This window comes from Salmo salar, chromosome 11, assembly GCF_965601325.2.
Source record: "Salmo salar chromosome 11, fSalSal1, whole genome shotgun sequence".
Classification (NCBI taxonomy): domain Eukaryota; kingdom Metazoa; phylum Chordata; class Actinopteri; order Salmoniformes; family Salmonidae; genus Salmo; species Salmo salar.
Window position 1 is genome coordinate 80,779,510 of NC_138301.1, and position 14,688 is coordinate 80,794,197.

The 14,688-nt window shown below is 41.7% G+C and overlaps 1 protein-coding gene across 2 annotated transcripts in view; it reads right to left on the reverse strand.

The window, feature by feature from the left end:
* The window catches only part of LOC106562935 (electrogenic sodium bicarbonate cotransporter 1), a 68,174-nt gene that overhangs the window by 43,854 nt on the left and 9,632 nt on the right, over positions 1 to 14,688 (reverse strand). For both annotated transcript variants that reach the window (XM_045689855.2, XM_045689854.2), the window contains exons 2-3: positions 2,578 to 2,651; positions 341 to 517 (exon numbers count right to left, since the gene is read on the reverse strand). In XM_045689855.2, the coding sequence (XP_045545811.1) occupies positions 341 to 517; positions 2,578 to 2,651 (251 nt within the window). The remainder of the gene's footprint in view (positions 1 to 340; positions 518 to 2,577; positions 2,652 to 14,688) is intronic.

Genomic DNA, 14,688 nt, shown 5'->3' on the forward strand with positions numbered 1-14,688 from the left:
TACAAGTCACCATGACAGCCGTGAGTTGGAGAGGAGTGAGGAATTTGGGGCAGAGGTCAGGTTAGATGAAGTGGGGAAGAATATATATCACTAATCTTCTGGATAGCAACAGAGGTGTATTGGCGGTTCAGATGTGTAAGGAGGGGCTCAGCATATGAGAAAGGGTTAAATATCAGTGCTTGTGTGAATATGTTCTTTGTCTTATGCAGCTGTATGACCCAGGTTTGAGCTCCACAGAGAACCTAACCTAAAGATCCATAGATCTATAGATCTATTCACTCCTTGTTTTTACTAGTGGAGATGCACGCTGGGTAGTGTAGCCTCCGCTGTCATTACTCACTGAGAGGTTTGAGGATGTTGGGCGCTGCCTCATCAGCATTCTCTCCGTCCGTTTTGTCCCCCTCTACGTTCTCCACCGGCCTCTCCTTCCTCTCCTTGTGGCTGGACTTGCGTCGGTGGCGCCGCCTCCGCTGGTAGCTCTTGGGCACGTGTACGCCGATGTACACAGTGTGGTGACCTGAGGGAGGGAGAGGGAGAGGGGACACAATGCAAAGGACGCAGGTCAGATTAGGAGGACTACGATTACTATGCCAAGGAAATAACATTAATCCTGCCATGCTGATAATCCGCATCAGAACAGAAGAAATGCACAAAATCAATGAGGATCAGTTGGGTAAGTAAAACTGTGGGATAGACAGGGATGGATTAGATTTGACAGGGGGAGGGTTGGATGTCAAAGAATACATATAGATGTATGCCTACTGATCGATATGGCTACCTGTCTTTAGGTATGAATTAGGCTGTTACCAAACAAAAGTTATCTGACAAAACAACCTTTGTTCGTCAAGCTGTTTCCCCTGGGCCAGTCCGACTGGGATCTGTCCTCATCCTGACACATGCTGGGGATGTAAATAAATTTCAACCACTTCCCGTGCAGCAGCTCTGACAGGAAACTGCTAAACATCTCCAGGAAGTCATTTCAGAGAGAGAAAGAAACAGTCCCACAGAGCCAGATGCTCCAGCTCACAGATGTCTGTATCCCAGCCTGGTCAAAATTCTTTAGGATTGTATACACGATCCTAATGTACACTAATGTAGGTATTGGTTACTCTCTGTAATTATCTATGCATAGTCAGTATAATAACTCCACCTACATGTACATATTACCTCAATTACCTCAACTAACCAGTGCCCCCGCACATTGACTCTGTACCGGTATTTATTTATTTATTTTTTGTATTTTTCTTAGAACTGCATTGTTGGTTAGGGCTTGTAAGTAAGCATTTCACTGTAAGGTCTACACCTGATGTATTCGGCGCATGTGACAAATAACATTTGATTTGATTTGGTTGGCATGGGTAATCTATACAAAAGTGAACTCACACCTCACTCCCTAGTGCAGGGGTCTCCAACCCTGTTCCTGGAGAGCTACCCTAGTCTTATCAACCAGCTAATTATTCAAATCAGATTAAGGTTGATTAGGTTTGGAGTGAAAACCTACTGAATGGTAGCTCTCCAAGAACACGGTTGGAGAGACCTGCCCTAGTGTGATCTCACATGCTAACACGCTACATGCTACATTCTAACATGCTACATGCTACATGCCTATATGTAGCATTCACAGTGGATTTAGGGAGTCAAGTGAAGACATTTTACAGGCTGCTTTTTAAATGTTGCTTATATATTTTCATCTTATCTGGAAGTAGTATTATGAATATTATATTATAAACTGAGCTTTACAAAGGTCACTTAAAATCAGAGCACTGACTACATGGCAGGACAGGCTGACTTGGGATGTATAAAAAAAGAGCGAAGTTGAGTTCAACCCAGGGTCATCCACCAAAAGGCGAAATCCATTCAAACATAAGGTTGGTCATGACTGAGTAATGTGGCTTTGAGTGATTTCACATTCAGTTTGACTGTGGCTTTCTGGCTGTTGATTATTTTCACTGTGTGGCTCCATGTGAGGTGAACTCTGGTTTTGGAGATTCTTTGAACTGGGGGAAATTCTAAGACACAATCTCACAGAAAGGTGAGATAGCTGGCAGATATAGCTGTGTACACACTGCCTATCATAACTTCAACTGTGGCATGATTGTCTCTCTCTGTGTGTGTGTGTGTGTGTGTGTGTGTGTGTGTGTGTGTGTGTGTGTGTTGGCCATTGGGGAGATTAAAGGAGTAAACATCTTCATGTGTGGAGTAGGGCAGGCATTACATCGCTTGATAAACCTGTGTTATGCGCTCCACATCTTTATCTTCAATATTAATCCCTCCTATACTTCATCCTGATATTAGTGGGAAAACCACAACAATAGAGAACCAATAGAAAGCACAGACCTGGAGAGAGAGTACTACGAAATAGGATAGTGGAGAGTGACCGCTGGCAAAAAGGATGACGCAGGAGAGAAAGGGGTGGGAGAAGTGATGGTGAGAGGAAGAGCGAGGAAGGGAGAGAAGGGAGAAATAAGAGGGGTAGACTCGTGGAGTTGGTGGTTGAGTGGCATGAGAGAAGGAGACATTATATAATAACATTGTTAGCCAGCCATCATAGGCGACACAGAGGCTCAGTGCTCTTACCTTCCACTTCCTCCTCATCACAGACATGCTTGACGAAGGATGCACCTCTGTCCAACACCGCCTCATCCTCCACCCTGCAGGAACAACAACAGGAACACTGTGAGAACAGGGAAATAGATCTAGAACACTTGTAGAAGAGGGGAATAAACCTAAAACACCAGTCGAACAGGCGAATAAACCTAGAACACTTGTAGAGAAGGGGAAAATAACTAAAACACTTGTAAAGCAGGGGAATCAACCAAGAAAGCTTGTAGAACAGGGGAATCGACCTAGAACAATTGTAGAACAGGGGAATCGACCTAGAACACTAGTAGAGCAGGGGAGTAGACGTAGAACACTTGTAGAACAGGGGAATCGACCTAGAACACTTGTAGAACAGGGGAATCGACCTAGAACACTTGTAGAACAGGGGAATAGAACTAGAACCCTAGTATAACAGGGGAGTAGACCTAGAACACTAGTATAACAGGGGAGTAGACTAGAACACCTGTAGAACAGGGGAATATAACTAGAACACTAGTAGAACAGGGGAATATAACTACAACACTAGTAGAACAGGGGAATAGACCCAGAACACTTGTAGAACAGGAGAATACAACTAGAACACTAGTAGAACAGGGGAATAGACCTAGAACACTTGTAGAACAGGGGAATAGACCTAGAACACCTGTAGAACAGGGGAATATAACTAGAACACTTCTAGAACAGGGGAATATAACTAGAACAGGGAAATATAACTAGAACACTAGTTGAACAGGGGAATATAACTAGAACACTTGTAGAACAGGGGAATATAACTAGAACACTTGTAGAACAGGGGAATAGATGTACAACACGTGTAGAACAAGGGAATAGAACTACAACACTTGTAGAACAGGGGAATAGACTAAAACACTAGTTAAAGAGGGGAATATAACTAGAACACTAGTAGAACCGGGGAATCAACCTAGAACACTTGTAGAACCGGGGAATATAAGTAGAACACTAGTTGAACAGGGGAATATAACTAGAACATTTGTAGAACAGGGGAATATAACTAGAACACTTGTAGAACAGGGGAATATAACTACAAAACTTGTAGAACAGGGGAAAAGACCTAGAACACTTGTAGAGCAGGGGAATCGACCTAGAACACTAGTTGAACAGGGGAATATAACTAGAACACTAGTTGAACAGGGGAATTGACCTACAAAACTTGTAGAACAGGGGAATATAACTAGAACACTTGTAGAACAGGGGAATAGATGTACAACACGTGTAGAACAATTGAATAGAACTACAACACTTGTAGAACAGGGGAATAGACTAAAACACTAGTTAAACAGGGGAATATAACTAGAACACTTGTAGAACAGGGGAATATAACTAGAACACTTGTAGAACAGGGGAATAGATGTACAACACGTGTAGAACAAGGGAATAGAACTACAACACTTGTAGAACAGGGGAATAGACTAAAACACTAGTTAAACAGGGGAATATAACTAGAACACTAGTTAAACAGGGGAACATAACTAGAACACTAGTAGAACAGAGGAATATAACTAGAACACTAGTAGAACAGGGGAACATAACTAGAACACTAGTTGAACAGGGGAGCATAACTAGAACACTAGTAGAACAGGGGAATATAACTGAAACACTTCTAGAACAGGGGAATATAACTAGAACAGGGGAATATAACTAGAACACTTCTAGAACAGGGGAATATAACTAGAACACTAGTAGAACAGGGGAATCAACCTAAAACACTTGTAGAACCGGGGAATATAAGTAGAAGACTAGTTGAACAGGGGAATATAACTAGAACACTTGTAGAACAGGGGAATATAACTACAACACTTGTAGAACAGGGGAATCGACCTAGAACACTTGTAGAGCAGGGGAATCGACCTAGAACACTTGTAGAACAAGGGAGTAGACCTACAACACTAGTAGAATAGGGGAATATAACTAGAACACTTGTAGAACAGGGGAATATAACTAGAACACTAGTAGATCAGTAGAACAGGGGAACATAACTAGAACACTAGTAGAACAGGGGAATATAACTAGAACACTTCTTGAACAGGGGAATATAACTAGAACACTAGTAGAACCGGGGAATCAACCTAGAACACTTGTAGAACCGGGGAATATAACTAGAACACTTGTAGAACAGGGGAATATAACTAGAACACTAGTAGAACCGGGGAATCAACCTAGAACACTCGTAGAACCGGGGAATATAAGTAGAACACTAGTTGAACAGGGGAATATAACTAGAACACTTGTAGAACAGGGGAATATAACTAGAACACTAGTAGATCAGTAGAACAGGGGAACATAACTAGAACACTAGTAGAACAGGGGAATATAACTAGAACACTTCTTGAACAGGGGAATATAACTAGAACACTAGTAGAACCGGGGAATCAACCTAGAACACTTGTAGAACCGGGGAATATAACTAGAACACTTGTAGAACAGGGGAATATAACTAGAACACTAGTAGAACCGGGGAATCAACCTAGAACACTCGTAGAACCGGGGAATATAAGTAGAACACTAGTTGAACAGGGGAATATAACTAGAACACTTGTAGAACAGGGGAATACAACTACAAAACTTGTAGAACAGGGGCATCGACCTAGAACACTAGTAGAACAGGGGAACATAACTAGAACACTAGTAGAACAGGGGAACATAACTAGAACACTAGTTGAACAGGGGAACATGACTAGAACACTAGTAGAACAGTAGAACAGGGGAACATAACTAGAACACTTGTAGAACAGGGGAACATAACTAGAACACTAGTAGAACAGGGGAATATAACTGAAACACTTGTAGAACAGGGGAATATAACTAGAACACTAGTAGAACAGGGGAATATAACTGAAACACTTCTAGAACAGGGGAATATAACTGAAACACTTGTAGAACAGGGGAATATAACTGAAACACTTGTAGAACAGGGGAATATAACTGAAACACTTCTAGAACAGGGGAATATAACTGAAACATTTGTAGAACAGGGGAATATAACTAGAACACTAGTAGAACAGGGGAATATAACTGAAACACTTCTAGAACAGGGGAATATAACTAGAACAGGGGAATATAACTAGAACACTAGTAGAACAGGGGAATATAACTAGAACACTAGTAGAACCGGGGAATCAACCTAGAACACTTGTAGAACCGGGGAATATAAGTAGAACACTAGTTGAACAGGGGAATATAACTAGAACACTTGTAGAACAGGGGAATATAACTAGAACACTTGTAGAACAGGGGAACATAACTAGAACACTAGTAGAACAGGGGAACATAACTAGAACACTAGTTGAACAGGGGAACATGACTAGAACAGTAGAACAGGGGAACATAACTAGAACACTTGTAGAACAGGGGAGCATAACTAGAACACTAGTAGAACAGGGGAATATAACTGAAACACTTCTAGAACAGGGGAATATAACTAGAACAGGGAAATATAACTAGAACACTAGTTGAACAGGGGAATATAACTAGAACACTAGTAGAACAGGGGAATCAACCTAGAACACTAGTAGAACAGGGGAATATAACTAGAACACTTCTAGAACAGGGGAATATAACTAGAACACTAGTAGAACAGGGGAATCAACCTAGAACACTAGTAGAACAGGGGAATATAACTAGAACACTTCTAGAACAGGGGAATATAACTAGAACACTAGTAGAACAGGGGAATCAACCTAGAACACTTGTAGAACCGGGGAATATAAGTAGAACACTAGTTGAACAGGGGAATATAACTAGAACACTTGTAGAACAGGGGAATATAACTAGAACACTTGTAGAACAGGGGAATATAACTAGAACACTTGTAGAACAGGGGAATATAACTAGAACACTTGTAGAACAGGGGAATATAACTAGAACACTAGTAGATCAGTAGAACAGGGGAACATAACTAGAACACTAGTAGAACAGGGGAATATAACTAGAACACTTATTGAACAGGGGAATATAACTAGAACACTAGTAGAACAGGGGAATATAACTAGAACACTTGTAGAACGGGAATATAACTAGAACACTTCTAGAACAGGGGAATATAACTAGAACACTAGTAGAACCGGGGAATATAACTAGAACACTTGTAGAACAGGGGAATATAACTAGAACACTTGTAGAACAGGGGAATATAACTAGAACACTAGTTGAACAGGGGAATATAACTAGAACACTTGTAGAGCAGGGGAATATAACTACAAAACTTGTAGAACAGGGGAAAAGACCTAGAACACTTGTAGAGCAGGGGAATCGACCTAGAACACTTGTTGAACAGGGGAATTGACCTACAAAACTTGTAGAACAGGGGAATATAACTACAACACTTGTAGAACAGGGGAATATAACTAGAACACTAGTAGAACAGGGGAATCAACCTAGAACAGTAGTAGAACAGGGGAATATAACTAGAACACTTGTAGAACAGGGGAACATGACTAGAGCACTAGTAGAACAGGGGAACATAACTAGAACACTTGTAGAACAGGGGAATATAACTAGAACACTTGTAGAACAGGGGAATATAACTAGAACACTAGTAGAACAGGGGAATATAACTAGAACACTAGTAGAACAGGGGAATAGAACTAGAATGCTTGTAGAACAGGGGAATAGAACTAGAACACTTGTAGAGCAGGGGAATAGACCTAGAACACTAGTAGAGCAGGGGAATAGACCTAGAACACTTGTAGAACAGGGGAATAGACCTAGAACACTTGTAGAACAGGGGAATAGACCTAGAACACTTGTAGAACAGGGGGAATAGACCACACATCACTGTTTCCCAAACCCATCCTCCTGGCCACCAGCAGCCACTCCACATTTGTTAATTTCCAACACGAGTCCGCCTGATTCAACTTATCAAAGGCTTGCTGATAAGTTGACTAGTTGACCTGAATCAGGTAAGATATGTGAAAAGGCTGGGTCAGGGTGTCTTGAGGACAGGGTTAGGAAACACCACCCATATGTATATACGCATGCATGACTAAGTCGCTTTGGATAAAAGCATCCGCTAAATAGCATATACATTATTATCATTATGATTTATTTATTATTATATTATTAGATCAATCCAGAGCCTGTAGCAGTGAGAGCAGGATGTGTGTCATTAACCTAACATCAGAGGCTCCTCTGAGCAGAGACTCCTGTGGTTATGAGGGTGACACACATGCCTTACCCCTCCAGCTGGCTTCTTACAATGATCTGCCCTGGCTGTTGGGATTAGCCTAGCTTTACTTAGAACACTAGTTGAACAGGGGAATAGACACACACACACACACACACACACAAAGCTTCTTTACTGCAGCTACCTGCGCTAAGAGACAAGTTACTAGATCAAAGGCTCAATGTTTATTTACATCAAGACTGTTATGAACTCTGTTGTGAAATGTATAGTATGATCACATCACCTACCGTCTATTGCGTATCCAAATGCGTGCAGAGAAGAAAAAAGAACACGAGCAGATTGATTAACAAGTGAATAGTAGAACGGCTCATTAGATGCCGTGTAAAGGATCTGAAAACTTGCTTATGCTCATTTGTTCATACTAGGAGCAAAAAGTGCATAGAAGGAATAGAAAGAGTCAAATCTTCTGCTGTTCATTCAACGGCGAAGTACTCTTGCGATCGCTAACCTCTCCCACTTCTACTGTACCAACCGCATTCCCACACACACACACACACACACACACACACACACACACACACACACACACACACACACACACACACACACACACACACCACACACACACACACACACACACACACACACACACACACACACACACACACACACACACACACACACACACACACACACACACACACACAGTTGTGCATCGTCAGACTAACTAATTATTTCCTTTATTATTCAGACCTGTCAAACAGTTAGTGTGATAGAGGGCAGATCCTGCTACTACAATGGAGAGATAGAACATCATTATTCCTCCCATTGAGTCTCTATTGCTCATCTTTTTCATGGGACGTCACTGAACCTGGCATGAACCTCACGTCATAGAGCAAAGTTTTATGTTCTCGTTGTTGGATAGTAACTCTTCGGGTCTCGAGACACAATGCAACTCCATTGCATTGGTCAGATGCTCTTTCACGTTCCCATGACTGACCAGCACAGCATGGTGTCTATGAGAGAGTGTGCGGCACTGCTCATACCAGCATGTGTGCTCCGATCTCCCAGGCTGGAAAAGTAATGATTAGCATTTTCTGAGCAGGATTTCAACACACTTGTTACACAGTGTTAAACCATTTGAGCATGTGCATGCATGCATGTCCTGTCCTTTATCTGTGTCCATGCTAATATGTTTCCTATGTGTGTATACTGGTATGTAGGTCTAATTGTGTATTTTGCCTTTAGTCGTACGCCTGACAATGACCATACACCTGCTTCAAACGTGCCAGTTGTAGTAGAGAGAACAAAATAGTCTGTGCTAAAAGCCTCCTGCAGGACAGGTAAGTATCTGGTGTATGAGGAAGTAAGGGCTCATGTTCAGTTCCCTGTCCCAGAGTCGGATCACTTTGTGGGGCTACATGGCTTACAAAATCTCCCCTGATCCCCCAGCCAGCCGGCTCTTCTTGGAGCAGGGAGGGCTAGGAATGTGGCTCCTCAAGTCCAGCAAAGATCAGCCAGCTTAGGTGACTAGAGACCAGATGTTTAGACCACATGGAGAGCCGGTCTCAGTCAGAACAAGACGGCACAACACAGGGAGAGGAGCAGGAAGGAGATAGTCAAATATTTCCACATTGTGAAGAACTCCCTGCTCCCTCAGACACGAGCTGGAGTGTGAGGTCACCCCGGTGAGAGAGTCTGCACACAATTCTCTCCATCCAGTTTCCAGCTCATCACCAAAGGCAGTGGTCACTTACAGCTACAGCTGTCCCTCACAAACATTTATCTGTGTTCTTTTCTAGTTCTGTGTGCATTTATGCCTATGTAAGTAATCCTCCTAATGTTATAAATAAATTCAATTGATTGGATATGATTTGGAAAGGCACACACCTGTCTATATAAGTTCCAACAGTTGACAGTGCATGTCAGAGCAAAAACCAAGCTATGAGGTCGAAGGAATTGTCCGTAGAACTCCAAGACAGAATTGTGATGAGGAACAGATCTGGGGAAGCGTACCAAAACATTTCTGCAGCATTGGCCAGTCAGAAGCCACTACTCAGTAAAAGGCACATGACAGCCCACTTGGAGTTTGCCAAAAGGCACCTAAAGACTCTCAGAAACAAGATTCTCTGGTCTGATGAAACCAAGATTGAAGTATTTGGTCTTAATGCCAAGCATCACGTCTGGAGGAAACCTGGCACCATACCTACGGTGAAGCATGGTGGTGGCAGCATCATGCTGTGGGGATGTTTTTCAGCAGCAGGGACTGGGAGACTAGTCAGGATCGAGGGAAAGATGAACGGAGCAAAATACAGAGAGATCCTTGAGGAAACCTGCTCCAGAGCGCTCAAGACCTCAGACTGGGGGGGCGAAGGTTCACTTTCCAACAGGACAATGACACTAAGCACACAGCCAAGACAACACAAGAGTGGCTCCGGGACAAGTCTCTGAATGTCCTTGAGTGGCCCAGCCAGAGCCTGGACTTGTACCCGATCGAACATCTCTGGAGAGACCTGAAAATAGCTTTGCAGCAATGCTCCCCATCCAACCTGACAGAGCTTGAGAGGATCTGCAGAGAAGAATGGGAGAAACTACCCAAATACAGGTGTGCCAAGCTTGTAGCATCAAACGCAAGAAGACTCGAGGCTGTAATCGCTGCCAATTGTCACTTCAACAAACTACTGAGTAAACGGGTCTGAATGCTTATGTAAATGTGATATTTCAGTTGTTTAAAAAAAATAAATGAATTGATTAGAGGGGGAAAGATTTCATCAGTTTTTGAATAAGGCCTAACAAAATGTGGAAAAAGTCAAGGGGTCTGAATACTTTCCGAAGGCACTATAAGGTCCTGTAAAATCCTATGATTAGACCCATACAAAAATGTTCCGTGCACACATAGTAGGTTCCGTACCGGTAAGAATGTCAATCTACTTTCCGTCGTCTTCTTCTTCTTCTTCTTCTTCTTCTTCTTCTTCTTCTTCTTCGGTATTATGGAGGTCCGTAAAACAATCGTTAGAGGTGGATGCCGCCACCTACTGTACGGGTGGTATACTATAGAAAAAATATCCATTGAAGGAAAGGGGAAAAAAAACGACATCCAACAAAATACGAAAATAGATATATAAACAACATCCCACTCCTTCAGTCACATTCCAATTCAAGTCACATCCCTACACAGGCTTAGGGGCCTGTGATGGTAGAACATCCTTTTACAGGATTTCTTGCAATGCCTCGGCTGTAAACTCAGAGTCCAAAAAAGCGTTCTGCTGCACTCACAATGATTTCTTCTTTTGTGCTGTGCAGTTTATGACCATAGTAATAAATGATACAAAGTCCACCTTTTTCACATGTAATATATGAGGATCCATTGATTGCCGAGATAAATTCACTAGTGCAGGCCCAAAAACATTGCGTCTTCAACACCACCAGCTCCTTCCACTCTTCTCACTGCCCTGCAGATAGGAGACATGCTGGACAGCCCTTATTCTCGCCACCTCTGGAGCGTGTTTGCCACCACAATTGCAGCATCTAACCTCCACTGGCATTCGATACTCTTCCCAATTGCATACACTTGACACACGTCCAAAACTTTTGCATTTATGGCACTGAAGGGGTTTGTGCACGAATAGCCTAACATTACATGAAATAACAAAAGTATGGATGAAGTGAATTTCTTCAGTCTATCAACCATACGGGTCAGTCGACGGGCACGAACCAATCCACCTACTTCCTCAGGTATTTCATCTGCACACACTTTATGTCCCACCCCAGAGATAACCCTCTTGATAGGCACTCTGTTTTGAAGATCCATCCACAAAACATTCCACTCATATATCTCCTTGAGGCACAATGCACGCCTCTACTGCTCTGCGGATGCCACTTCACCCAACGCATCCATGACATTTACGGATCTCCCAGGTTACATTGGTCTAAAACTCTCACTCCGACCCCAAAAAAATCCTACTTTCCATCTATGGCTGTTACGGCGACCGTATTACCACCACAACGGCAGTCACGCGTCATGACGGCAGTCAAATTCCACGTGACTGTTTAGTCATTAGGCTTCTCCAGGCTCTGATGCTGCTGATGGTCATTAGCAGCCTACCAAACTGCCTGGTACTCAGCACTACTCATGAGAGCCCATGAGCTCATGTTGCGCAGCATTTCTATAGGCTATGCAATTACGTGAGAAAACAGAGTTTTGATGGGCTCTGTTAAAAAGAGGAGGATGCCATCAGCTATCTATAGGCTAGGCCTATTATACTTATTTCTCACCTTTCCTAATATTAAGCACATTGCTTCTCTTTACAACAGGAGTATAGCCTACTTGGCTGGCATAAAAATTAACCCGGGTAAAGCATCCTCCATTCGCCATTTAAGTGCATAGATGACGTGTATTTTTCTTCCCTGCCTCTGTTTTGATACAGGTGCATGATAATGGTCCATTCTAAATCAAAACAAATGTCACACATATATTATTTAGTATATGTAAAGACAAGATTAAACCAAGAATAGTCTGATGGGTGACAATATTAGCCTATCCCTTGTGAATGATATATTATCCCTTGTGAATGATGCCCAGCTTGTGGGCACTAAGGCAAAAAATAGGGCATGCCTTTTTTGTTGTTGTTGACTTTTTCAAATCGCACACCTCATGTAGCCTAGTCCATAGGCCTATATGTTTTAATAAGGTTAGTATCACACCTCATGTAGCCTAGTCCATAGGCCTATATGTTTTAATAAGGTTAGTATCACACCTCATGTAGCCTAGTCCATAGGCCTATATGTTTTAATAAGGTCAGTATCACACCTCATGTAGCCTAGTCCATAGGCCTATATGTTTTAATAAGGTTAGTATCACACCTCATGTAGCCTAGTCCATAGGCCTATATGTTTTAATAAGGTTAGTATCACACCTCATGTAGCCTAGTCCATAGGCCTATATGTTTTAATAAGGTTAGTATCACACCTCATGTAGCCTAGTCCATAGGCCTATATGTTTTAATAAGGTTAGTATCACACCTCATGTAGCCTAGTCCATAGGCCTATATGTTTTAATAAGGTCTGTATCACACCTCATGTAGCCTAGTCCATAGGCCTATATGTTTTAATAAGGTCAGTATCACACCTCATGTAGCCTAGTCCATAGGCCTATATGTTTTAATAAGGTCAGTATCATACCTCATGTAGCCTAGTCCATAGGCCTATATGTTTTAATAAGGTCAGTATCACACCTCATGTAGCCTAGTCCATAGGCCTATATGTTTTAATAAGGTCAGTATCACACCTCATGTAGCCTAGTCCATAGGCCTATATGTTTTAATAAGGTTAGTATCACACCTCATGTAGCCTAGTCCATAGGCCTATATGTTTTAATAAGGTTAGTATCACACCTCATGTAGCCTAGTCCATAGGCCTATATGTTTTAATAAGGTTAGTATCACACCTCATGTAGCCTAGTCCATAGGCCTATATGTTTTAATAAGGTTAGTATCACACCTCATGTAGCCTAGTCCATAGGCCTATATGTTTTAATAAGGTTAGTATCACACCTCATGTAGCCTAGTCCATAGGCCTATATGTTTTAATAAGGTTAGTATCACACCTCATGTAGCCTAGTCCATAGGCCTATATGTTTTAATAAGGTTAGTATCACACCTCATGTAGCCTAGTCCATAGGCCTATATGTTTTAATAAGGTTAGTATCACACCTCATGTAGCCTAGTCCATAGGCCTATATGTTTTAATAAGGTTAGTATCACACCTCATGTAGCCTAGTCCATAGGCCTATATGTTTTAATAAGGTTAGTATCACACCTCATGTAGCCTAGTCCATAGGCCTATATGTTTTAATAAGGTTAGTATCACACCTCATGTAGCCTAGTCCATAGGCCTATATGTTTTAATAAGGTTAGTATCACACCTCATGTAGCCTAGTCCATAGGCCTATATGTTTTAATAAGGTTAGTATCACACCTCATGTAGCCTAGTCCATAGGCCTATATGTTTTAATAAGGTCAGTATCACACCTCATGTAGCCTAGTCCATAGGCCTATATGTTTTAATAAGGTTAGTATCACACCTCATGTAGCCTAGTCCATAGGCCTATATGTTTTGATAAGGTTAGTATCACACCTCATGTAGCCTAGTCCATAGGCCTATATGTTTTAATAAGGTTAGTATCACACCTCATGTAGCCTAGTCCATAGGCCTATATGTTTTAATAAGGTTAGTATCACACCTCATGTAGCCTAGTCCATAGGCCTATATGTTTTAATAAGGTTAGTATCACACCTCATGTAGCCTAGTCCATAGGCCTATATGTTTTGATAAGTTTTAAAACTAAAGTGAACAAATAACTTTTTCAAATTAAGCAAATGAATCTGCTTTACAACGGGTGTAGAGCCTAACTGGCTTACAAACGCAAGGCAAGAGTTTCTCGCACAGAATAGAATAGATCAACTTTTTTTACTGTGGGAGAAAGTAGATTGACATAGGCTAGTGGTTTTGCTGTACGTTAGGCCTACTCATCTTGTAGAAAAGTAAATGTGGACAGTTCTTCCAACATCTTCAATCTGCACCTCGGAATATAGGAGGACATGAATCTTTGTTAACCGCATAACACAGAATAGCCGCACAGAATAACACAGAATAGCACAGAATAGCTATGTTCAATTGTATTCTTCATACTATAAAATGCCACGGAATTCTAAGCAAATCTTGTCTGCTAAATGAACTAGTGTAGCCCACAGTCATTTGGCATAGCCAGATCAGGACCTAACATAAGCAAAACTCAGTATGCTATTCTGTTCTTCTGAAAAATACTACATTTTCTTCATATCATGTTTCTTTAGACCTGTCTAAAGTAAATAATGGATTTATTGTGAAGGTGTAGGCTATATTAAATAGATTTATGGGACTTTTTTTAAATGTAGATGTTCCAA